Source organism: Juglans regia, chromosome 15 (genome assembly GCF_001411555.2).
Source record: "Juglans regia cultivar Chandler chromosome 15, Walnut 2.0, whole genome shotgun sequence".
NCBI lineage: Eukaryota > Viridiplantae > Streptophyta > Magnoliopsida > Fagales > Juglandaceae > Juglans > Juglans regia.
Genome location: NC_049915.1, coordinates 723,979 through 750,122, shown reverse-complemented (window position 1 = coordinate 750,122; position 26,144 = coordinate 723,979). Strand labels below are relative to the sequence as shown.

The 26,144-nt window shown below is 31.6% G+C and overlaps 2 protein-coding genes across 9 annotated transcripts; one reads left to right on the top strand and one right to left on the bottom strand.

Annotated features, from left to right (window-relative positions):
• The first annotated feature begins 7,522 nt into the window (after positions 1-7,522).
• Positions 7,523-11,748, top strand: LOC109010256 (probable choline kinase 1). Of its 6 annotated transcripts, none has more exons than XR_004798459.1 (9): positions 7,523-7,748; positions 8,051-8,413; positions 9,391-9,512; positions 9,614-9,809; positions 10,312-10,429; positions 10,551-10,598; positions 10,741-10,816; positions 10,969-11,111; positions 11,259-11,359. XR_004798459.1 is itself a non-coding variant. In XM_035685922.1 (8 exons), exons 2-8 carry the CDS (start codon positions 8,063-8,065, stop codon positions 11,561-11,563), a joined length of 1,056 nt encoding a protein of 351 aa, XP_035541815.1. In that variant the 5' UTR covers positions 7,523-7,748; positions 8,051-8,062; the 3' UTR covers positions 11,564-11,748. The 6 variants fall into 6 exon arrangements, 3 of the variants coding, with proteins under 3 accessions (XP_035541815.1, XP_035541816.1, XP_035541817.1); XR_004798458.1 differs by having other exon boundaries at positions 10,741-10,877; XR_004798460.1 differs by lacking the exon at positions 10,741-10,816.
• Positions 11,749-14,924: 3,176 nt separating this feature from the next.
• On the bottom strand, positions 14,925-21,339 carry LOC109010255 (type IV inositol polyphosphate 5-phosphatase 3-like). 3 transcript variants are annotated; one of them, XM_035685919.1, is made up of 11 exons: positions 21,181-21,339; positions 20,914-21,031; positions 20,407-20,466; positions 19,457-19,529; positions 19,234-19,338; positions 17,240-18,101; positions 16,944-17,164; positions 16,351-16,459; positions 15,841-15,983; positions 15,434-15,668; positions 14,925-15,300 (listed from the first exon to the last, which is right to left on the bottom strand). In XM_035685919.1, the coding sequence occupies exons 1-11, from the start codon at positions 21,208-21,210 to the stop codon at positions 15,277-15,279; spliced, it is 1,980 nt and encodes a 659-aa protein (XP_035541812.1). In that variant the 5' UTR covers positions 21,211-21,339; the 3' UTR covers positions 14,925-15,276. The 3 variants fall into 3 exon arrangements, with proteins under 3 accessions (XP_035541812.1, XP_035541813.1, XP_035541814.1); XM_035685920.1 differs by having other exon boundaries at positions 16,944-17,128; XM_035685921.1 differs by lacking the exons at positions 19,234-19,338; positions 19,457-19,529; positions 20,407-20,466; positions 20,914-21,031; positions 21,181-21,339 and adding an exon at positions 18,455-19,046 and having other exon boundaries at positions 16,944-17,128.
• Positions 21,340-26,144: the final 4,805 nt, after the last annotated feature.

Below are 26,144 nucleotides of genomic sequence, written 5' to 3'. Positions count from 1 at the left end.
TATAAAAAGTAACTCGAATACCATAGACGGCGCTACTATTAATGCCCAAAAATGGAGCAACTAGAAATGGGAGAAAGATCCATTCCAGGACATGTTGAGGTGGGTTGGGCCTCAATCGATGAGCTGTGGAGCCCCTGACGGTGATCCGGTGCGGCTGTACGGTGTTGGTGCGTACGTCTATGGTAGTGAGCAATATTTAAATGCAGAGAAAATAAAGAGATATGGACACATAGATTTATGTAATTCGGCACTATGCCTACATCCACATGGATTTGGGGATGGTAGATTTCACTATCATATGCTTGTTTATAATCTCTCATAGTCTTTCATTTCTCACTATACAATGAGAGCTAGAGATCTACTTGCTTGAGAAGTTGTTCTCTCTAGAGCTATTTGTCTAAAGGTTGAAGAAGTAGTCGAAGAAGAAGATCCTGAGAAGCCTAGCCCCCAAACAATCCCTCCAAGCATTCAAAAAGAAAAGTCGCTGAAACCGTAGTCCCTTTTATCTCTTGCCCTATTTGATTTATGTCATTTTTTCTTATTTTACATCAAATCACTAATTTTTTCTCATGACAAATTATTCATTACTTTCCCTTATCTTTTCTCTGTCTCATTTTTCTCCTTTTTATTTTTATTTTTTAGTAATAGCTCATCGATGAATTAGATCTTGAGAATCATTTTCAGATCGGTGTATTTTACCCTCCTCATAAATCATATATTGGATATAGAATGAATTAAAAGATATTTAAATAAAATTAAAAAAAATCGTCATATCCTATGATGGAGAGGGAACAACATGTAGATGCATGAATCTCGCCGCGTGGACAGAGTAGTGTGGATTGTGGACCGGAACCAAAGGGTAGAGAGAGTCACGGCAAAAGCAAAAATATCTGAAGGAAAGACCGAGGAAACAAAGTTTGTAGGATCTCTCTAGATATTTCTGACGGACCAATCACAGCACAGCTCTAGATAATCAACGCACCTAACGTACTCGTGGCCCAATCAGGTGCGAGGAATATATACATCCTCTGTCCATCGTATTGCACGGTCCCCAAAAAAAAAAAAACCCAAGTTGCCTCGTGAACCGCGTGGGCCCTACCTTTGGCATGTATGGTCATGGCCCAAACCGCTGCATGCATGGGTATGGTTATTCGTAGATTATAATAATGCATATAATCGTGCATTTTGGTCTCATGCGTATTCGTTCTTATTCGTTGCGTATGGTTATCGTGTACTCGACTCTCACGCTAGACTCTAGTGGACTTGTTCCTTTGATGTGCATGCTTCGTCCCCCGGAATGACGGATATACCCCCGATGTACGAAATTCTTCACAATTTTGTTCATTGCTATTCCTCATCTTACACACCAAACACATCACACTTATTTTTATTTTATTTTAATTTTTTAGCTTTATTCTTATTAAATTAATTAAATTTTTCTACTCATCATCTATATACTACATACTTATTAAAAAAAATAAAATAAAAAATAAAAAATCATGTGAGTGTGGAATATAAATGATGAGTATAATTTTTCTAAATTAAATACATATCAATTGGCTTACCATAAATAAATAAAATATAGTTATTTTATTCTTAAATCGATATATAAAATATTTTTATGGCATAATTTATTTTCAAAAATAAATTTTAAAATTTAAACTTTGTAAATCAAATTATACAATTTAAATAATATTAGATGATATGCATCAAGTATCATCAAACGCGTTTATATATTTAAAAGACCGTGAGTTGCATGCAATTGGAGGATAATGTGATGAAGATACTAATGCTTTTGCAAAACCTGATATTTATTTTATCCAATGACAATATCGATATGGAAGACAAGAGTCCTAGGACAAAGAAATCTAATCGTTACATATACATATGTTCAAAATATGAATGCTTGTATTCAAATACTTTCTACACCTTAAAGAAATCTTGACAGAGAGTTCGTACATCCTGCTATATTTAATATTAAGATTTATGTTGTTTATAGGCAATGTTTAATATTATGGGATCCACATATTATATTTTTTTTCAATTTATTTTTCAAAAGAGAACGCTATTCTGATTTGACCGATCACATTCACTTATGTAAGAATAATACCTTATATAAAAAAGAGCTCAAGGGTTACATTCATAATCTCAAAACCAAACTCATAAAAATAATGTGGGAATTATTAAAAACAACAAAAAGTTTATATACATAAATCTATAAAAAAGAAAGAAACTACTAGCAAAGAGTCCGATTCCAAACTTGAATGAGAGAGTAATTGATAAAATTCGTGGAGAGACGTGATGAATGCATAAATGGCATGCATGCAAGATAGTCCAAGTATGTATAGAGCTGGTAGCTGGCTTGGATGCACAACTACATGCTAAAAAACCTAAATGACTAGTGACTACATTTATCTTTGTTTGTCTCAACTACACTACATATTATAAGAGAAATAATTTATATAAGTTTTAATAGACAAATCTCATGTAAATCCTTTATAAAAAAATGAACCCCATCATAAAAAATGTAAAAAATCTCTAGCGTGACCCACATTTTTATAAAAAAAAAAAAAAAAAACCTACACGAAACTTGTTTATTGAGGATTTGTAACTGACATTATTGTTAATATCGTGTTTTGCACAATTTTGGGTCAGATTTCGGTAACTCAGATTTTCAGAACTTAGGTTTGCAAAACCTTACGTCTGAGGAGTCTCCAATGCTAGAGTTAGTAAATTCTATTGGAAGTTTGTAAATAAGTGAGAGAGTCTAGGGATTAGAGAGACTTTTTATCGTATCTAGGACTTACTATTTATACTATACGTCTGGGGAACAGACCGTGTCTGCCCCCATGGAATCCGTGTCTTTCATACTGTTCCATTTGTTAGAGTCCTTTAATGCGGCGTGACTTTATAACAGCATCATTAATTTGGCGTGTAGTTCAGATAGTGGTGCCATTAATACGGTGTGATTTTTCGATTTTCCTCACCCCGTTAGCATATTTGGTGGTCCGTTGATACCCCTCCTATCAGAGGATCGAGAGTCCCTATATATATAGACCATGAAAAATATAGCAATATTGTCAAATAATTTATGATTCCATTTTATCTTACACAATGGTAACATAGTAAATGGAGCCTAAATAATGGAACAATCTAGAATGAATGAATGAGTGACAAAACAGTGACAAAACAGTGACCAAAACATCCACCCCCCACTCACAATAAAATAAGCAATCATGTGATAACATGTCGGTTCCAACAACACAAAATCAGTATAAAATTACAACCCAATCAACAGCGATGGTTGCTAATTTGCCTTTCAAATTGAAAACCCCTCTCAATGACAAGAATATAGGCTAATAACGTGTCAATCCATCCTCCGCACACGTCTCCTGAATAAACTTGGTGGGCCACAACATGGGTGTTTTTTAATGAATTTTGCTTAATGTAGTCAGTCTTCGTTTTGAAAAGAAGCTTTGGACGGCTGAAGATATCTAACTTTTACTTAATCAACCACATTTATATTATTGTAATAGGATGATGACAAGGATACAGTTTGAGAGGTGGCTAGATAGGTATTGAGTCTCAGTCTTATTTTATTAATTTTTTATTTATTTTTTAATTCAAATTTTTAATTTCAAGATCTTTCCTTTTCAGAAATTAATACGTCAATATGTATAATTATATGCGTAAAATTAAATATATATTTATTTAAAGAATGAAAACCTATTTTCTAAAATTAGATTTGTATAATTAGTAATCTTTTTTTTTGTACAAAAATAAATACATATTTTAATAAATTCAGATCTTAAATTTAATACTTATATGTTAAATAAATCTAGTCCAAATTAAAATGGTAAAACTCATAAATATTATTATCTACGAGTTTCCAATTTTATTGTCATAAAACATCAGAGTACTAATTCTGATACAAGGCCAAGAAATGGGCCAGTCTAGCCATAAGGCCGGACAATGTCCAGGCCCAACTAGATCAGAGTGCGGTGGATACGAAGGTATTGCACTTTACTAGAGCCCAGCCGATGTTGATGCCAAGCTATTGTACGGATCTATTAAGCATGATTAAGCCCATGTTTGCGTAGCGGTAATATTGATTTACGGTAGGTTTTTTTTTTTTTTTTCAAAATTCTTCCCAAACATTAAAAACTTACCAATAATTATCATATCAATATATTTTAATTTTTTTTATTTAAAATATATTATTTATTTGTTTTTATTTTTAATTTTTTTTAAAAGAGCCAATAGTCACACATATAGTTTTGAAATAGCAGCCACCCCAAGCCACCTTCGTGGGCAGATCAGATCGAGCGACCTAAGGATAGGGTAGCCTTAGGGTGGATGTGAGTTTGCAATTAACCCTCATGTTTTATTAATTATAATTTTTAAAAATAAAAAAGTTTATTACTTAAATATATTTATAAAATATGCCTCATATTTTCACAAAAGCCAATAAAACTTCCATCTCTACTCCATTTCTTCACTATTCATTAAAAAAAGAAATTCCTCAACTTTTTACATCCAAACAAGTAAACTAGAAATCCCGTATAGAATTTTGAAGTATTAAAATTATAATATGCATAATCGTTCATGCCGATGTATCAATTATTAAAAATAGTGAAAATTTTAAAATCTAAAATTTTAAATTAAAATTAAAAAATAAAAGATTAATAAATAATGATATCCAAGTAATATATTTCACAGTTTATAAAAATAACATTCTTTTAAAAAAATTATTATATAAAATATTGTAAAAAGTGACATGCGTTGATTTATAAAATAAAATAAAATTAAAAAAAAAAAAGTGGGGGGCTTATGTTGAGTACTTCTTGGGTACAGGCCACAAGGTTCTTAAATGATGTATATGCCTTTATGCTGTTGGCCACCTTGCTTTGAATGTATGCAGTTATGGCCACGTAGTGCATGTGACTGCATGCAAATCCAGAGGTGCATGTATTTGGTTGGAAGAAGAAGCCGCATGCATTAATGACATTGGATTTTGTTCTTGATAAGAGAAATATATATATACATATACATATATATATAATATATATATATATGTATATATATATATGTATATATATATATATTTATATGGCTTTATCTGTTTACCTTCTTCCTTCATCAAAGGAAGGCCTTTATTTTTAGTAAATCCTCCCTACAAATTTTCCCAATAATTTAACTTAAAAACCTTAATTAAGGACAAGATCTGGGTTCAGTTTCAGACCCTTTAAATATAGACATGGATGCGTCTCATAACAGCACAATTAATATTTATCCATTATCCCTTTCAAGAATAAAAAAAAAAGAGAGTATCCATTATCTTCGAATCCATGTCCTCATCTTGAAAAAGGAAAAAGAAACATGAATCACCTTTGAGTAATGATTTATAACTCCTATATATACAAATTTCGAATTTTATAAAAGATTTGTGCGAGATCTGTACATTTAATTTTTATACCTAACATTACTCTTCAGTTATAGATATTAGAATGTTTTCATACTAATTTTTTTCAAAATTTTATTTAAATGGCCTTGTTTGGACTAAAAAATACTGTCAATTCATCTTATTATTATGACTTTAGCAAACTTTTAAACAATATATATATATATAAAATAATTTTTCTTGTCAATCACTATTTACTATTCTATACTTTATATAAAAAAAATTATCAGATATAGAGTATGGAAGTAAATAGTGACTGATATATACAGTAAAACCATATAACAAATAATTTAATTTCTTCAAATTTTAAAATAAAAATAATATTATAATAATATTATATTTAATTTTTAATTTTTATTTAATTTCAACTCAACTCAAATCAACCGATTATCCAAATCTCAATTGTTCTAAATAAAAAAATAGATATATGAAATAAGGCTATGTTTGGATACTAGAGTATCCTCAACACTTTTCAAGTATTCTCGTACTTTTGAAAATACTTCACATGCCAAACAACTTAAAATACTTTCAATGGGACTCACAAACCCACTTCAATCTCTACTCATAACTATTCACAAACATTCTATAATACTTATCACTATTATATATAAATAAAAAATATTTATCACTATTATATATAAATAAAAAATAAAATAGCTATAATATATAAATAAAAAATAAAATCACTATAATATATAAATAAAAAATAAAATCGCTATAATATATAAATAAAAAATAAAATCGCTATAATATATAAATAAAACATAAAATAGCTATAATATATAAATAAAAAATAAAATCACTATAATATATATATATATAAAAAATAAAATCACTATGATATTTATCACTATTAAATATAAATAAAAAATAAAATCATTATAAGATATAAATAAAAAATAAAATCACTATAATATATAAATAAAAAATAAAATCGCTATAATATATAAATAAAAAATAAAATCGCTATAATATATAAATAAAACATAAAATAGCTATAATATATAAATAAAAAATAAAATCACTATAATATATATATATATATAAAATAAAATCACTATGATATTTATCACTATTAAATATAAATAAAAAATAAAATCATTATAATATATAAATAACAAATAAAATCACTATAATATATAAATAAAAAATAAAATCACTATAATATTTATCACTATTAAATATAAATAAAAAATAAAATAATTATAATATATAAATTAAAAATAAAATCACTATAATATATAAATAAAAAATAAAATCACTATTAAATATAAATAAAAAATAAAATCATTATAATATATAAATAAAAAATAAAATCACTATTATATATAAATAAAAAAAAAATACTATAATATTTATCACTATTATATATAAATTAAAAATAAAATCACTATAATATTTATCACTATTATATATAAATTAAAAATAAAATTATTATAATATTTATCATTATTATATATAAAAATAAAATAAAATCACTACAAAATTTATTAATATTAAAAAATCACTATAATAAAATCATTATAATATTTATTACTAAAAATAAAATCACTATAATATTTATGGGATCCACATATTTTTCAATTACTTACTTAAAAGTCAACAACTCAACATACTTCACATATCTAAATAACTCAAAATATTTTTAATGAGATTCACAACCTCATTCCAATTTTTACTCATAATTATTCATAAATATTCTCAATATTTTTTAATATTTTTCACTACCAAACGTAGCCTAAAGATTACAACCTCTCTCTTCTAAAAGTCTTCAAATTTTTTTACTCTTGAAAAAAGTCTTCAAATTCGGCGTCCGCTTTATATCTTGAACTTAAACTTCAATGGGCTTGACTTCGGCGTTTCGAAAACGGTCAATTTCCAGTTCGGTAGGGTACAGACTACAGACCAGTTCAAGAATCTCCAACACAATTTGACAAGCACTGGGTCTCGTACACGTGGCAACTCCATATTGGTAATATCAATGGCTCCTAAAGACAATGCGTGGCAGTATAATCCAGTTGAAATATTTTCTTATATTATATTGCTGTATGCCGCAACGAAAGAAAAGCACGTTCTTGGTCTTGCTCTCACAAATTCACAATCACATCCCAAAATATAGTCGATTCCGGGTTCTTTTTCTTTTTTAATTCTTTCAACAGCAAAACTTTCAACGTGCATGCTTGAATTTTGATTTTTTTGTTTCGATAAAGCTCATAACAAGTCATCGCCCTTGCAAAACTCATCTAGCTGTTCTTTCACAGGACAGCCTTTTCATCTCCCTTCTCGGGTGAGTTTCAATTCCATTCTGCTTCTGTTTCGATTCTTTTTTTTTTTCCTTTTTTTCGAGTTCTCAAGATATTCTCGTACTGGGTTCTTCCATTTCATCATGCTATTCTTTTCTTTTGAACTTTCTCAATGATTTGTTTCTTTATAGTTTAAGGTTGATGAAACAATATTTTTCTCAAGATGCTGAATCTTAAGGTTGAGATTAAGCTCCATGCGAAACAACCTTTCCGTTTGATACAAATGGCTTAGAAATGGTAATTTTATGTATTACAATTTAAACATTACGACAATTTTGGCTCATAGAATTGAAGCGCAATGGGCATAACGACAAGGGATTTTGTCGAAGATCGTCTCCCAGAGGAACTAAAGAAAGTACTTCTGTCGGTGGCTGCAAACTGGGGGGATGTGATGGATGATTTGGAGGCGTTGGAGGTGATAAAATTGAACGGTGCAATGACAAATGAGGTTTACCAGATAAACTGGCCTGCAAAGAATGGTGCGGTTGGGAGAAAGGTCTTGGTTCGTGTCTATGGCGAAGGTGTGGAGGTTTTCTTCAACAGGGACGATGAGATTAGGACGTTTGAGTGCATTTCGAAGCAGGGGAAGGGGCCTCGCCTTCTCGGCCGGTTTCCGGATGGGCGGGTTGAGGAATTCATTCATGCCAGGGTATGTATATTTCAGATGCTTAATGATTATATTTCTTGATCATGTTTTTTAAGCCTATGATTATATATATTATTGAGAAATTATTGTGCTTTGTTTTGAATATTATGCTAAATTGTGAGAACATGGTTAGGATATGTGCGCTTGAATGATTATCTTCTTGTGTTGACTTCATTGTTCCTGCTTTAATCACTAGTATTTAATTAAAAAAATTATTTATAGATTGTAAATGAACCTTTAGAATCGATTCATTGGGGGGGCAAAGTGATGTAAAAAGTCTAAAGCACTATGCTGAGAAAGCTTGGCCATCCTTTTCTGATAGTTAAGTAATGACTTTTAGGGTCTAAACTCCCTTTTTTTTTTTAAAAATAATAAAAATAAGTAGATAATATTATGATAAGAAAACCCCAATCAATCAAGAATCTTTAAGCTCGTCTCTTTGGTCAAAATTATCCAATTAATTTGAATTAATTACACTAAATAGACCTCATAATGCCCATCAGTACCTTATCTTTTAATGTAGATGACAGCAAACGTTATCAATCTTATAGCAACCAGTTTGATTAATTGTTGGATAGGAGCTGTTTTCGTCAATTAGGTGCTGATCCTCCCCTCTTGCACTGTCCATTTATGTATTAGTCAGAGTATGCCGTTTATAAGCCTTGTTTATGGTTTCCAACCTCAACCGACATATATAGCATTGTAGTTTGTAAATTGACTTACATTTTAATTAAACAAGAAGCATTGCATATGAGAAACTGTATCTGGTTCAAGTCAGATTCACCTGCTCCGTTATTTCAGTCCTGTTTAAATTTCTTCAATCCTGACTTGAAGTTTGCACCTTTAGAAAGATGTTGCAAAGCTAAGTGCTTTAGGGAAAAGCAGCACCGAGGACTCGGTTCTATTACCCCACCCATTACTTATCCTTGCAGAAGATCTTTTTTTATGACTGTTTTTCCTTTTTTTATTGTGATTTTCAGACGCTATCAGCGGCTGACCTACGAGACCCTGAGATTTCTGCTCTCATAGCTGCTAAGATGAGAGAGTTCCACAATCTTGCTGTGCCTGGTCCAAAGAATTTAATCATTTGGGACAGACTGAGGTATTGATATCTATTATCAGAAGTTAAAGAATACTTCAAACTAGTTAAGAGTTCCCTCTCAAATATGAAGATATCTAATACCCTATCTGTTCCTTCCTCAGAAACTGGCTTTGTGTGGCCAAAAGTTTGTGTTCCTCCCATGACACACAAGACTTTTGCTTGGATACTCTTGGGATGGAAATTAGTATGCTAGATAAAGAGTTGTCACAGGATTATCAAGAGGTTGGATTTTGTCACAATGACCTGCAATATGGTAATATAATGATGGATGAAGAGACAAGATCACTCACTCTCATTGTAAGTTTCCTATGGACTCTGCATTATGACTTTCAGTTCTCAGCTGTTGTTGCACTTTCTCCCCAGTTAATAAACACAAGACTACTTCGTTCCTGTATAGGGTTTATTCTTGTACCTTTTATCTATAAAGTAAGACCTGTATTAACCTTTAGATTGGTGGAGTTTAACAAGTACGGGATTTTCTTGGATTTTGAAAGAAAAAATAAACTGGGAGATAAGCATATTTGATTACAATACTGTTTGATTATCACAATTGTACCACCCATAAAATTTCGATGCCTTGAAAATGAGTTTTCTGGACTGCAAGCAAGTTGTCCACATCTCTAGGCTGGCACTTCATCCATGGTTATGTGTATACATGTTTTGAGCAATGCAGCGCGGGCTTCATTGACTTATCTGTGTTATTGAAAAATTAAATAGATTTGTGGTAGCATAAATGTAAGACGACTATATTTTAACGAATAGATTTATATTCCTGGTGTTATTTTGCTCATTTTTGCAGGATTATGAGTATGCAAGTTACAACCCTATTGCTTATGACATAGCAAATCATTTCTGTGAAATGGCAGCAAATTACCATTCTCAGACACCTCATGTTTTAGACTATAGTCAATATCCAGGTAAGTGTTCATATACAGATCATATATAAATTCATTCATGCGTATCTCACTGCCTCCAAAATTACCTTTTCCTTAATTAAACGTGTCAGTTGTTCCTAATACATCATTCATTTGGTATCAGATCTGGAGGAGCGCCAAAGATTTGTCCGTATATATCTGAGTTCTGCAGGTTAGCCCATTAGTGTCCCATTCAATCAAGTGATTAGTATGACAAACAAGGATCTGGGATTTGTATTTTTTTTTTAGCTCTTTAATCCTCCCAGTGCATTGGTTGGGATGAGTTCCACATGTTATCTTTGGTATTGGTGCAGGTAGAGCACCTATAGCTGTTTGAAACTCTTTATAGATCAAGGATTCATGTGCAGTTGATTTCTGCGAATGATAGGTGTATGGACTCCTAATCCTGCGATCAATTTTGCTTGGGATTCTGCATTATTTAACTTACAATGTAACTGAGAGTCCATCTCCTTACTGACATGAATTTCTGTGGATAACTAATTTTGGTTTTGAAAGTAAATGCCAATTTGGTCTGTGCTCAGGTCATATGCCTGTGGAAGCTTGAACATAAAATGCTTGGCCACCAGTCTCAAGTAACACTGCAGATCTGGTGTTGGTAGTCTAGTCTTTTTAACATTGGTCCGCCATCACTGGCCGGATGCAATGCTATGTAAAACAGATCAGGGTTTGTTCTCTGTTTTTAAGCTGTATGTTCTTATTATTATTTTTTTGTAAAGAGTGAAACCTTTTAGAAACCATTCTCCTAAGTATATTAGATTATCCGGACAACATTTTTCCACATAAACTGCTCATCTCCTTCGTTGGTATACAGGCAACCAACCCAGTGACGCAAAAGTGGAGCAGTTCGTCCAGGATGTGGAGAAATACACTCTTGCAAATCATCTCTTTTGGGGCTTATGGGGAATTATATCAGTAAGCATTCCCAAGTCTCGTTTCCCTATTATTCATAAACACGAGAGATTGAAAGGGTAAGATTAACCTTCTGCATGTCTGCAGGCTTACGTGAACAAGATTAATTTCGATTACAAGGAGTATGCAAGGCAGAGATTTGGTCAGTACTGGCTGAGGAAACCAGCATTGTTGGGTTCTTCAGGCAAGCCTCAGGAGGACATTTAGAACGGTTCTGTAGCATATACTACATGAAGTGCATGACAACCATACTGAAACTCATCTGAATATCATGTTTTTTCTATAGTTGTTTTTCCCAATGGTGGTGTTGTGTCCACTTGTAAAAAGAGGAATGCTACTTATCATCTCACACTACACAATTTACATATTTTAAAATTTTTCTTTATGTTTTATTTTCTTTTATTCTTAAACTAATTGAGTTATTCTACTTATCATTCATACAATACATACTTGTTATAAGAAAAAAAAAATTAAAATAGGTGTGGTGTGTAGTGTGAAGGGATTATAAGTAGAAGATGGATGCTACTCATATCTCACACCGCACACTTCACATATTTTAAAATTATATTTTATTTTTATTATTTTATTTTATTCTTGTTAAACTAATTGAGTTATTCAACTTATCATCCATACGTCATATACTTGTTATAGGAAAAAAAAATTAAAATAAGTGTGGTGTGTTGTGTAACATTGGAATTTGAGAGGCTTTTATATACCCATAAAAAGAGTTTGAGAGAATATCAATGTCTAAAAAAGGTTCCATCTATTCAGAATGAGTAAGAGCATTAGCATTGGGTTCATCATTTTCATCTTCAAAATTTGATGAAAAGTATATATTTTTCATAAATCTAAAACTTCTCTATCTATAACCCCACATTGGATTAGTTATTGGATTCATCAAAATAATAATATAATATTATTTTGTTAATAATAATATTTTAATTTATTTTTTTTATATTTTACAATTATACTAACTATATGTTAATTAATAATTTAATTTGATATTTAAATTATTGTTTCTCAACTTAAATATATTGTGGCTCAAAATTGGGAAATACTAATTTAAATAAATAAAATAATGGTTATAGAGTGTGAATAGTGAGTCTTCAAATTTGAAGATGAAGAGAAATCTACTGTAGCTCAAAGCTTGACATTTGAGCATATGATGAATCCAATGCCAGGAGTTTAAAGCTAAAATCATCAAATTTTGAAGATTGGACTCATTTGATGAGTCCAATGCCAATGCTCTAATGCTAGTCCCACTGCTCCCAGCTTCCATTTAGGAGCTATAGTTGGCAATTTTTTTTTGTTTTAAATTTTTTTTTACTTTGTGATTAAGGAAATATTTGTTAATGATATTGTGACTTTCTTAAAGAAAAATTATTTAAAAGTGTTAAAAAAATACGTGTAAAAAAAAACACTTTCTTAATCACGAAGTAAAAAAATAAACTATGTGATTTAGAGCTCGTTTATTTTTAGAGATGAGATGAGATTAAAGTTAAAAAGTTGAATAAAGTATTATGAAAATATATTTTTTAATATTATTTTTATTTTAAGATTTAAAAAAGTTAAATTATTTATTTTATTTTGTATTGAAAGTTGAAAAAGTTATAATAATTAAATAAGATGAGATAAAATAAGATATTTTTTAAAAACAAACGATGCCTTAATAAAAGAAAATTATCTCAGACTCTGAAAACAGAACTTTTGTGAAGATCTGGTTTGTTATTTTAAAAAAATTATAACCAGTGTGTGATTTAACAGTGGTTTTAAGGCAGTACCAATGAACCACTTGTGAATTATCGAAGAAAAAAGAACTTTTTAGACATTGATATTCAGTGGACAAGTGGGTGGAAAAAATAAATAAAATTCTGTTACGAGAGTCGGAGACAGAAATATAATAAGCAATAATTTATTTATTTTTTATTAAATATGTGATATATATATATATATATAATAAGTAGAAAATTTTAATATGTTTAAAAAAAAATAAAGTTATAATTTTTTTCTTAAAAAAAAATATGATGTAGTGTGTGAGAGTGATCTGCATCAAAGCTCGGGAAAGAATTTCTGACACCAGCTTTTTTGAACACTTCTAGCACTTCATTTTGGAAGTTTATTAACTAAGCTAAAGGGAATCTATCCAGTTAACTGTTAAGACTGTTGAGATGAAATTGATGCTGTATGAAAACGGCTGCTTTTTCAACTTTTAAGAATCTAAGATGTAATTGCGGCTTAGCTTCGTTTGATCATCAATTCATCTCAATTTATCATTATAATTTTTTTAAATTTTAATATAAAATATAATAAATAATTTAATTTTTTCAAATTTTAAAATAATATTCTAATAATATTTTATCATCTCAACTCAACTCACATCAACATCCAAACTCAACCTTAATCGTTTGAACAATAGAACGAGAGGAAATAATTTTAGATAAAAATTAAAAATTAAATAAAATTTTATTTTTAATATTATTATTATTTTAAAATTTAAAAAAGTTAAATTATTATTATATTTTATGTAAGAATTTGAAAAAATTATAATGATAAAACGAGATGAGATGAGATGAAATAAAACTGTTTTTTAATCCAAACAGTACCTTTGAGTTTTCAGTAATTTTGCTTTGTCAAAAAATTAATATAAGATGATCATTTTATTTATTTTGCAGGTTATATATTCACAAGCCATACCGCATCAAAGGCTTCCCAACGCTGTTCACTTAAATGGCTAGAAAGATAAATTTTGGAGTTAGAAATTAGAAGGAATTGAATCAAGAAGAGGTCAACAGCTCAGCTCAGGTTTTGGATTTGATGTAGAAATGGCAAAATGAAAAGTGCCTGCAACATGGCAATCCTATCGGTTTGGGTTTTGAATCAAACTCTTTAACGGTCGATCGAAAGGTCTAACATCATGGTCTAAGTTAGATTTAAGGGGCCAAGGAACCATTGATGCCTCTAAAATCCCATTGAGATGGTATCTAATCTTGTAAGTTAGATATAAAGTAGAACTTTGGCATCATTCTGAAGATACAAAGTTCTGGCTTGATACTGCAGCAAAACAAACAGATACAGTTGTTTAACTCTCCTGCATATGACAACAAGCACATACATATTTCCCTGCAGGATATTTCACCATCCTACTCTTGCATAAAATAGGACAAAAAGCACATAAATCTGGAAAGCTGCAAGTATGCATGTAGATGCAATGGTCAAATCAATGGCTGCCAAGCCCATGGGTTCGTTCAAGTCTTAAGAGCAGTCACATAGGAAAAAGATGTTGAAGGGTAGGTACTGTATCCAGATCACCACTTCTTGGGTGTCACTTATGTTCTAGATCAAAACTGGGTAATGAGAAATGACTCTTTATGTGCCTCAAAAACTTACACAAATAAACGGGTCGGGACGGGCGTAGGGTTGGAATTTTTTATATTCATAGGATTGATTCATTTTGTGGCAGTGCAGCTGTACCCAAACACAGACATGAAGTCTTGGAACATAAGATATACTCCATGATAGAATTTCAAAAGAATATGAAATTGGGAGGTAAATAGGACACAAATCTGAATATAGCACTATCTCATGAAAATAGGCATCAACTATGTTTTACAATATTCAGTTTCTAACCAACTAGAGAAAGCATTCTGCTCTATAGCTGTTCTCTCCAATACACACTATTTAGTATTTACCCTAATCCCCTTGTGTGATCCGGCCTTTAGAATTAGCATGCTCTATAAGAGCTATTGGAAAAAAACCCTATAGCTAAGAGCATTACATGCTAACTGCAACTGCAATATATTATATACAATATCAAAGACAAATTTTGAAAGAAGCCATGAGAAATATAGTAATTGTATTGGGAATTCCATAAGTTGCAGGAGCTCTCACCCAAAACCACTCCATGGTTGTGAAATTCAGCCTTAACGATCCCTATCAGGTATGTCCTGCATCAAAAAAGAAAAATATGTCAAGTACAATAATAGCAAAGCAAATATAGAATTGCAAAGTACACCCTTGCAACTCAAAAGGAGAAGCCAATCAGACCTGATGTAATCACACACACGGCTAAGTACTCACCTCTCCAAATCTTAAGCAGCTCATTCCAACATCAATACCCATATTTGCTATAACATCTTCACTTTCAGTCTCTGCATCAGTTAATGTAAGTGCCTTCTGTAGTTTCCTATGAGAAAACACCTCAACATCAGCCATATAAGTGGCTGTCACAGGTCGGTGATCTGAAAGTTTAAGCTCAGTCCTCCTGTAACTCAGTAGCCTCATCCCCTTACCATATGAAAGAATACGATCACACCTGGCACAAGAATGCATGCTACTGTAACTTTTAAATAGTAAAAAAATAAAGATCTGACAAAATGTATGTGTATCATGTTTAGTTTTGATCAGCAGTCAAAATCTCTTTAGATCTAAACATGACATAAGCAGGTGCAGTGATCAGGCAATTGGACTAGGCAAGTAAAGCTTACCATGCTGGTGTACGCCTCCCAGCCTTTGGATCCTCTCCATAGTAATTCTCTGAATTGATCTCATATTTATATGTCGGTGGAAAATTTAAAGTGCCCTCAGACCATCCATCAAATGCACGACCCTTTTTAAGCTCTCGTACAAGCTGACAGAATAAGATGGACAAATTGGCACCCTATAACTTGACTTTTCTCCAACATTATATGTAATAAAATGAGAACATTGCCTTGTCTTTGAAATGGAAGAAAATAATGCACATCTTCAATATCATAGACAAGCATTTAATGTCATGTTATGTTGCTATGTCCAGAAGCAACAGTACTACAAGATAAAGAGAAAATATATTTGTAATTGTGAATTGTGTAACTACTGCGTAATCACTTTGTAAAAAGTGAATAAAACATGAGACCTACATGAAAAAAATTAAGTTTTTAATAATGGGCCCTACTCTTTTTCAAAATGATTATGCAGTGTTTACACATTTCATGATTGTAAGTAAAATTACTACATACCTGGTCTTTCTCAACCAACTTGGACCACTCCTTTTTGGAGATAAATTCTCTTGTTTTCTCGTAAGACAGGTTTATACGGTAATTGAGATCCCCCAACCAAATTATTCTTCTGCATAAAAAATAAAAATTATCACTAAATCAACTCCTTTCGCACAAGGAAGAAATGGCTCCTGAAACATACAACCAAAATGATAATGAAAATTGGCTGAAAATTTATTTAAGAGTTTACACAGATTATTTAAAATACTCTAATCACAAAAAGATTACACAAAAATAATTTCGTAAATTGACGTGGCTTGATGTGATTCGTCAAATTATAAAATTAATTTTATTGTAAAGTTGATCTAACGAATCAGATGAAATCACGTCAGTTTGTCAGATTATTTTTGTGTAATTCTTTTGTGGATGTAGGATTACTTTATATGATATGGCTTTATGGAAATACCTGTATTTCGATCATTATTCAACAGAAATGATGATACATCAAATAAACCGAAAAGAAAAGAAAAGAAAGAAAAGAAAATCCCTCCTTTCAGGACACAAGGGGGAGAGAAAAAGGTTCAGATTTTTGCAAAAGCATGTGATATACTCACTCATGATCATTGATTGTCCTGGGAAGTCGAATATCAGAAATCGAATGAAAATGTGTTCTCCGATGTATTTCACGCACATCAGCATTTCTTTTTAGTTCATCTCCCTCTTTTTCACCTGATGTCAGGTGAGTACATATAAAACAAAAAAGGGTCTGATGTATGGACATGCTGACAGATATTGATCCCTGGAAGATTGAAGAACTGTCTTGAAATCTGAAAGACTAACTATAGAATAAGTGAAGTGATAAATGCATTTGAAAATTGAAGACAAAATAAAAAGTTACTACAAGCCAAACCTTGTTTCCAATGTAGCCCATGACACCGACACCAACAGTAGACACCTTCAAGTTCTGAATATGTCTACGCAAGCTCCTACGGACCCATATTGTGAGGAAAATCCCAACCATCTGCTTACTTACTATCCTCACATAGGATGATCTTCGTTTCCTCTTCAAGAGAGATTCGAGGTCAATTTCTGCCAGCAATGCCATCTGTGAAGGCACTTCATTTTTTGTTGACTTGAAAGAACCATATGTCCTGAAAGACTGGGATGCTCTAAAAGATCTAATCGATCTAAAGGAGTTTGGTCTCTCTAATACACATTGAGATAGCAAGTTTAATGGAGGCTCTGGCCAACTCAAACCAATTCTTTCACATCCACTAAGCATTCTGGTTAATTTGCCACTATTTTGGGAAACTGATGTTTCCACATGATCTTCTGATTGTTCTGTCCGCAAACAATTTAATCTATCCAATCTCTTTGGAGAAGAAAATTGCCTCTGTAACTCTTCTCCTGGCAAGCCTAATTTGACACTTCCAGGACAGTCTGAAACTCCAAAACTCAAACATTTGTTTTGCTGATCCGTGATTGGTCTGTCCTTACCTCCATCAAAATCATTGGGTTCTTCATTCAATGGATGAACTTCCTCACCTACATCACTATCACTTTCAAGCAACATCTCCTCTTCTATATCTGGGATATCATCAGATGGCCTAAATTTTGATGGAGATGGGGGATCACTAAAAGATTTTATTGTGGTTGCCTTTGGCCGAATTCGATTCAGTGTTTCGCGGATAATGTTTTCCCACCTTGGAACTGGACGATTATCTTCAGCACCAAAAATATTCCCAGCATTTAATGGCACAATCTCCTGAAGACTGTAAACATAAAGCAGAAGTCATGCTTCTGATCAGGACTCAACTGGATATATGCAAAATTGCAAATAGATTAAGAGCATAGAGAGTGGTACAGAACAAATTTTTTTTTTTTTTTTTCCCCTCAGCAAGTAAAATATTCACAGATAAATTAGCAAATTACATGATACAAGTCCTTACAGTCTTCTCAAAACCAACAGATACATCACGAAAATAAGAAAAAAGAGATTTAGAGCCAAAAGTTTAGCTCACACCCATTTCCCACCAGAGAAAGCCGCTTGAAGCGGTTTTAATATAGTCTAATAAACAAACTATAATATTGTGGCTAGAAGCCGCAGTGAAGGGTTGTGTGCTACATCTTGTTGGTCTGGACTGGCTGGAAGAGACTTTCACTTGATCCTTGGTTAGGAAAAGTGGGAACATAGGAACGTAGCAACCGGAGGATGCATCGATACGTCGACATAGGACCTTCACTGTTTGTGGTGGCGCGTGTGGTTCACGCTCCAGTCTAGGAAATAAGGCGGTGGTCAGATTTGAGAGATCTGAAACCACTAATCTCAGTGGTGCCGTGCATGACGGAAGCAGACTCTCTCTGGCGTGGCGGCGTGTGAAACGCACACGTGGTATGAGCCACGCATGAGACTCACGTGCCGCTCTTTTGAGCAGTTTTCTTTTACCGTCTAACAGATCAGCGACTGGAGAGTCTGCTGACGAGGTGTGTGGTGGTTATAGGTGGCTGGTAGGCAGTAGATCAACGCATCTTGGTGTTACAGACGGAAAACAACGAAAAAAAAAACTCTATGGACAACTCCGGCATTGGCCGGATAAGAGGAGGGAGGGAGGAGCCGAAACTCTAACTCCCTCTGGGTGGAGGAAATGGAAGGATGCCGACGGTTGGGTAGAGAGAAAATGACCTCTGGAGAGAAATTGAAAACCCAGGAGAGAGATTCTTTATGGCTAGTCACAGAACAAATTCATTTAAAACAGAGAGAGAGAGAGAGAGAGTTGTACAGAACATATTCCCAGCAGATTAGTGAAACATAAAGCAAATATGAAAGCACCGAATTTATCTTAACAAATAATTTTTCATGTACTATATACAGGAAAAATGTAAAAAAGTATTGAAAACACTCACCCCATCACATACATATCAGCTGGCTCGTTGACATGTAGCCAATCATCAATATCTAGGTCCTCAGGTGGAAGCTTCCCTCCAACATTCCAGGTCACGACACATATTCTAAGACAAAAACAAGAACCGAATTATTAGCTGGTGGCTTACTTAAATTGGTACAATCGCTTTTTGCACTTTCCAGAATGAGTACTGCAAGTCTTCACTCTTATTAGGCGCACCATACCTGAGTTCCTCGTTGTCTATATACTGTGCTCTAAAAGTCTCTGAGTTTCTTCTTCTTGACCTTGGAAGACCATCTGACGGTTAAAAGAAAAAAGTTCAGCCTACAAAGTAACAAAAGCAATTTATCCTAAGACTAAAAAGAATAAGAAAAGAAGACAAAGGATATATTATAACTGGAAATACACAGAATATGAGATTTGGGACTAAGCAGCATTACCATATGCTCCTCATCATCCATTTTTTCATCATTCTCTCATCATCTTATGAGAGGAGGAGGATGAGAAAAGGGATGATATAGATTTTTTCAAAGTTGACACAGAAGAAAAAAAAAGTGTAGCTCTGGAGAAGAAATTTTATAGTTTTCTTTGTATCTAATGGAACTTCGAAACAATCGTTTGTAGCGTAAAATGGAGTCTTTTGCCAGAGGAAGAGGACCACAACGTCCAAAAACAAGAACCATCCAGGAAAGTCCCTTCATAGTTTGAAGCTGCGTGCATTCTCCAGCTTGTTAAATGGAAAAAAGCCAATGCGTTACTTCCTAAATTCAGATAATAATTTCATATATCTGTCTTCTTATTCAATTCACTGGAAGAAACGTCTAATGCCAACACAAGACGCAAACGAATTATTAATTAAAACAAGCAATCTCTCTCAAACTTCTTTTACCCAGTTTTATGAAGAAATTCTAGTAGGAAGATCCATATTCAAGTTCCACAATTCTGAAATTCTAACAACATACAATTCTGCGCAATTAAACACAAGATTAATGGTGTTTATTCAATAATTAAATGTCTTCAAGTGCAGCCACACAGCGATACAGCTTCCTCCATCACCAAAACAAGAATTGCTGCTACAATCTCAAGAAAAAGCTACTGAAAATTCATGAAAATCTAAACAAGTGACGGTGCTGTGCTATAACATACAAAATCCAAACTGCAAGGGAAAAATTACCTTGAGGATCATCCCCTTTGTTGCCCCTCAATCGAGATTCTCTTTCCTGTTGACGAAATCCTGCAAACACATTTGATGGTCCGAATCAAGCCGTCAAAGGGACTACTCAAGGGGGAAAACCAAAGGACAATACTATCACGTTCTACCAAAACATCCGGATAAACTGAAAAAACTATCAAGTTTAGCTCTGAATAAAGACTCGCGTCAAAGGGTCCTCAAAATTCATCTACACCATGAAATACACTACAACATCAAAAACCAAATTTCCCAGAATTTCACACAAAACTAATGAGCAATCAGTTCCAAACTTCCAATGTCCCACACAGGCCCACTTCCCGGTCATAACTCAGAAACAATCAAAGCCTCAACCTCGGACTGTCTTCAACTACCAGCACCACCACTACTGTATTCGTATAAACCAACCAAATTCCAATAATATAGCAAGAAATAAACAAAAACAAGACTTGGAAAGAAAAGGTAGAAGATTAAAAAGGCGTGGCTTGTGACCTTCACCCTCGGAATCCGAACCGGAATCGATGTCACAGTCGTCCTCGTCAGCGCTAAAATCGGAGTCCTTGGAGCTGATGTTGAGCCATTTGCGCATCACCACTCTGGGCCAGAAGAGCTGTAGGCACCACCATAACCCAAACAACAAATTTCAGCGCTACTACTTCTCTGCAAGTTTTCCATTAGTCTTGTTTACAAGAAAACTAAAGGATTGAAACAAAAATCCCATAAAAAAGGCACAGAGCAAGAAAATAGTGGCAGTGGTACCTCTGTTTGGTGCTTTGAACGTTGCTTCATGTCTCTGAAGATATAAAGACTGGTGACCAAACAGAACAACAAAAAAAAGATAAAAGAAAGAAGCAGCAGATGAATACTGAATTAATGAAGCGTAAGAGAGAGAGAGAGAGAGAGAGGCAACAAAAAATGAAGAAGAAGAAGAAGCAGCAGAAGAAGAAAGAGTAACAAGTAACAACCCATATATGACAAATAACGGTAGTCGAGAAGGTTACGTGGGCTTTTTTTTCAATCTTCGGAGCATTGACTTTGAGAGTCTTTTTTTAGGATAGTGTTGTCGAGCTTTGACCCTTAGACTGTCTATTGATACATATTTTATATTTTATTTTTTTATTTAACATATTTAAATATTTTTAAAAAATAAAATAAAAATATATCAATATATTAATAATCATTTTCTTAACCAGTAAGTAAAAAATAAATAAATAAATACATAAACGATCAAAATGAGGAAGCAAAATGAGTTTGCATAGTAACATTATTATTATTTTTATCCCTAATTTACTGATAATTATGGATACTAATCCGTCATTAATTATATTTTGTGCAAAAATAAAATAAAATAAAAAGAGAGAAATAAATGATTAAAAAAAGAGTAGCATTCTATATAATTGTGGAGTGCGCAAGCGCCGCACAATCGTTTTGAAAAAAGAGTTGTGTAAACTATTAAAAAAAATAATTTTTTCATGTATGTTTTGTATTTACTTATGACATTTTTCAAAAAGATTATGTAATATTTATATATTTCCCGACTGTAAATATCATTTCTCTTAAAATAGGATAACCATCAATAAGAAATGATTAAAGATTTAAAAAAAAAAACAGCGGTTTTCAAGAGGGACTCATTTGGATTAATTTAGGAATTTTGTTAAGAAGTCATGTTAAAAGTTCACGAAGATTTTTAAAAAAATAGATTTTTATGTTGAAAAAATATAATAAATTATCTTAATTTATAAAATTTATTTCCATTAAATAAATTCCATATTTCTGATCTTCTAATTTTAGTATTTGTACTTACACTACAAGAAAATAGCTCTATTGCGGTGATTTTTTATCTGCTGCAATTAATATCGCCGCAATAAATCATTATTCACAATGATTTGTTGGTCGATGCGGCTTCCAATCTGTGCGTTTTTAGTTTTACCTTTTGCAACTATTTTAAACACATTTGCAGCACTAAATTTTTGCTGCAAATATTATTTTAACTTTTACAACAATTTTAATGATAATTGTGACGAATTAAACCACCGCAAAATGTCAAAACCTTAATTATCAATCTCCCGTTAATGATCATCTTTTTCCGTTTTTGTTATTTTATTTTTAATTGTAGGATGTTGGGCATCCTGTGTCAATCTCCCATGATTTTAGCTGGTTGAACTCGGAGAAAGATTTCAACTCTAGGTCATGAATTATGTAAAGGGAAATGTTAATTATATTTAATGAAGTTGAAAATCTTTCAAGGAGTTCAACATGCAGTGCATCAATTGAGTTAAGTATTCTTCTTACTATTTATTATTACTTTTTACATATTTTTCATTATTATTCAATATTTTATAATTATTTTTTTATAATACCTGATAATATCTCACTATCCAAACGCAACTAATCATATTAGCCTAAAAACATACGTGCATGGATATCAATAAATGTTATAGATCAGTCTACTTTGTGTATACTCTACCTGCTCTAACCCAATGAAACCTTCAAATTCTTATCCGAATTAATTAACGGCCTTGATTGAATATTGAAGATGAACCACATAAAATTAATTTAGAAGCGAGCATAATTTTCAAACTTGAATCCACATTAAATATATATTGGCTTATATGATCACTTAAATGGAAATGGAGTAGTTGAAGAATTTTCCATGATGGGATCAGACCAAATAATTATAAAATGCAACAGTACGCAAAATTAAGTACGATCTAATATCCCATGCAAGAATTGAATGATCGAATTCAATGGTAGATTTGAAATCCATACAGTTATAAGAGCACTCATCTCAACATATTCTTTATATTATTCTTTAAAATACATTACTAAAATTCATTTTTTCTATTTTACATACTGACTTTTACAATATGTCATCTATCAGTTTATTTATTTTTTATTTATATCATTTAAATATTATATTTTTTAATATTTTTTATTCATTTCAAATATATTCGCTAATTACCAATAATATCTTCATATTTTTTTTTTATATTTACAATATCTCCTCATATACAATATCATATAATTATGTATTATTCTAAATTAATCCAAATTTATAAACTAAAGCAAAATATAAATTAATTTTAAAAAAATATTATATAATAAAAATATTCTCAAATTATATACAATGAGGTTAATGTTGCATGTCTACAAGGATATACAAACTGATTGGAGTCATATATGCAGTTTTTTTTTAATTATTATCCATATGCAGCTTGCTTTTATATATATAGACCGAATATTGAAGTCACCTCAGGCAACACAGAGGGGAGAGAGAGAGAGAGACTTGAAATGAAAATAAAAAATCTGAAAGAAATGGAAAAAATCAACCATGAAGAGAGAGGAATTAATTTAAAATGTTTACAGCTATGAATCGTATTCTCTACATGTAATGAAATTACTGTAGTAAAATTTAAAATAAAGATTATATAAGAGCATTCTCATTGGATTAGCTAAACGCTAAATCCAATGAGAATTTAGCTATTAGGTCAATAAATTGCTCACATTGAATTAGCTATATTCCAAATATTTGGAATATAGCTACAATAATATCCAAACTAATTTTCAAATTTGGAACACATTATTCATTCATCAAATCCTTTTTATATTATTTATTTCTCTCTCCTTTTAATATTAATTATTTATTTCTCTATTTTAAATGACAATTGAAAAAATATAATTAGAATACAATTACAAATTAATATATAATATTATAAATAGTAAAATATGATAAAATAAAATAAATTTATAATTAAAAAAATTTCAAAATTATTAATTACTCATTACTATATAATGAATAAATGGATAATTCAATTTGAAAATTTGATGTGAATAGTCAAAATTAAATTCATCTTATATTATTTTATTGTCATATAATGAAAAATTGGCTATTCCAATGTGGAGATTTATAAAAATGGAATAGCTAAAAGTTAAATTCATCTTACATTCATAAAAAATGTACTTTAATTTAGCCATTCCAATGAGAGTGCTCTAAAAGATTCATTGGACCTCACTTTTGTATAAATTTCTTTATATTTTAAAAGTAATTGTATTTTACAACATCCATTGAGAGTGCAGGTGTGTTTGGCAAGTGAGAGTACTTGAGGTACTCTCACTACTATTCTTTATTTTATTATTACTTTTTACCTACTTTTCTATTATTCATTATTTTTTACCTACTTTTTACTACTATTCAATATTTTATTATTACTTTTTCATTATTTTTTTTTACTACTATTCACAAACATTCTCAACACTTCTCAACACTTCTCACTACCCAAACGTACTAAAATCTCAATAAGTACCATTCGTGTGAGAGCTAGCATTCACATTACAAGGCAGCTTCCTGCTTAAAAATATAATGAGTAATATTAGATAAAAACAGGCCGAAGAAAGATTGAGGATGATCAGTACTCGTGCATGCTGTCAGAATTTGCCTGATAGGTTGCATGCCTGGACCAGTTTTAACTTTTATAAGCAAATTATAGTGCAAGAAATGTACCAGTACGCGTTTCTAAAAGACGACACTGCACGTAATATCATGGCGCGATATATATATATATATATATATATATATATATATATATATATATGCGGATGCATGCATGCATGTTTCCACTGATCATCTTCTTTGATTCTTCCTGTTTCTCCCATGCATGCATTCTCTCAAACCAACCAGCTTAACTTCCCAATTGTATACAGATCTATTTATTTTGTACTACTGTAAATTAATATATATGATATATTTTAATTATTTTATATTTGTGTTAATTATAAATGAAATGATTAAAATATCACGTATTTTATACTAAATAAATAAATAATATTCATTTTACTAATTAAAATATATAGAGAGAATATATCTGACCTAAAAACTGATCAACCCTAGCTAGCTAGCTAGCTGCATGATATATTTCATTCTTAATTAATTAGTGTACTCTGGATCATGTCCAGCTTGGAAATTAAGCTACGTACTATCTTCCTCTTTATCTAAAGAACTCTTAATTAGGAGCAAAGGGATCGAAAACATCTTTCTGGGAAAGTGACCAATTAACCTGTCAATATTAATATTAATGATGATTAATTAATAAAGATATATAGGGGTTATGAGCCTTTTTTCTCTCGATATATCTACGTCTTGATGCATATATATATATATATATATAAAGTTTATATACTAAATTAAATCCCATACGTCTCTCTTTGTCCTCGCTTGCAAGCTTTTCCTGGATATATAGGTCTGTTTCATCCCATATGGCCATATATATATATATATATATATATATAGTACGTATAGTTCTACTATTTATATATCTTGATATTTTGGATACAGAGATGCTCATCTCATCTCATCTCATCTATTCTATCTTATTTCAAATTATTATAATTTTATTATTATTTATAAATTATCTCAACTTATTTTATCTCATCTTATTATTCAAATAAACCCTTATTTTATCCATGTGGAAAGCTGCAGCTAGGGTACTAATTCATTTCAGGTTCTTGGTGGTCCACGACTCCACTTTGCAAATCAGTACGTACTTTGAGAAGAGTTAAGAGGGCACACTCTGGAATCTGGATGTTGTTTCGCTTTCGAAATCTATTCAAACCCATTTATACCGCTCCACGTTATTCCAATAATATTGTCAATCATATATGTGCATGTCAGACTCAAGCAGCTAGCAGGCCGTCACTTTAACGCAATGCATGCGCGAGCATAAAGA

What these genes read in the sequence shown, in the direction of transcription:
- LOC109010256 (XM_035685922.1), top strand. Translation starts at nt 8,063, where the DNA reads ATGGGCATAACGACAAGGGATTTTGTCGAAGATCGTCTCCCAGAGGAA. An exon ending in ATCATTTGGGACAGACTGAG is followed by an intron (nt 9,513 to 9,613) that starts GTATTGATATCT and finishes TTCCTTCCTCAG; the next exon opens with AAACTGGCTTTGTGTGGCCA. An exon ending in TATATATCTGAGTTCTGCAG is followed by an intron (nt 10,599 to 11,258) that starts GTTAGCCCATTA and finishes GTTGGTATACAG; the next exon opens with GCAACCAACCCAGTGACGCA.
- LOC109010255 (XM_035685919.1), bottom strand. Translation starts at nt 21,210, where the DNA reads ATGAAGCAACGTTCAAAGCACCAAACAGAG. An exon ending in ATAGACAACGAGGAACTCAG is followed by an intron (nt 19,339 to 19,456) that starts GTATGGTGCGCC and finishes TTTTTGTCTTAG; the next exon opens with AATATGTGTCGTGACCTGGA. An exon ending in GCTGATATGTATGTGATGGG is followed by an intron (nt 18,102 to 19,233) that starts GTGAGTGTTTTC and finishes TTATGTTTACAG; the next exon opens with TCTTCAGGAGATTGTGCCAT.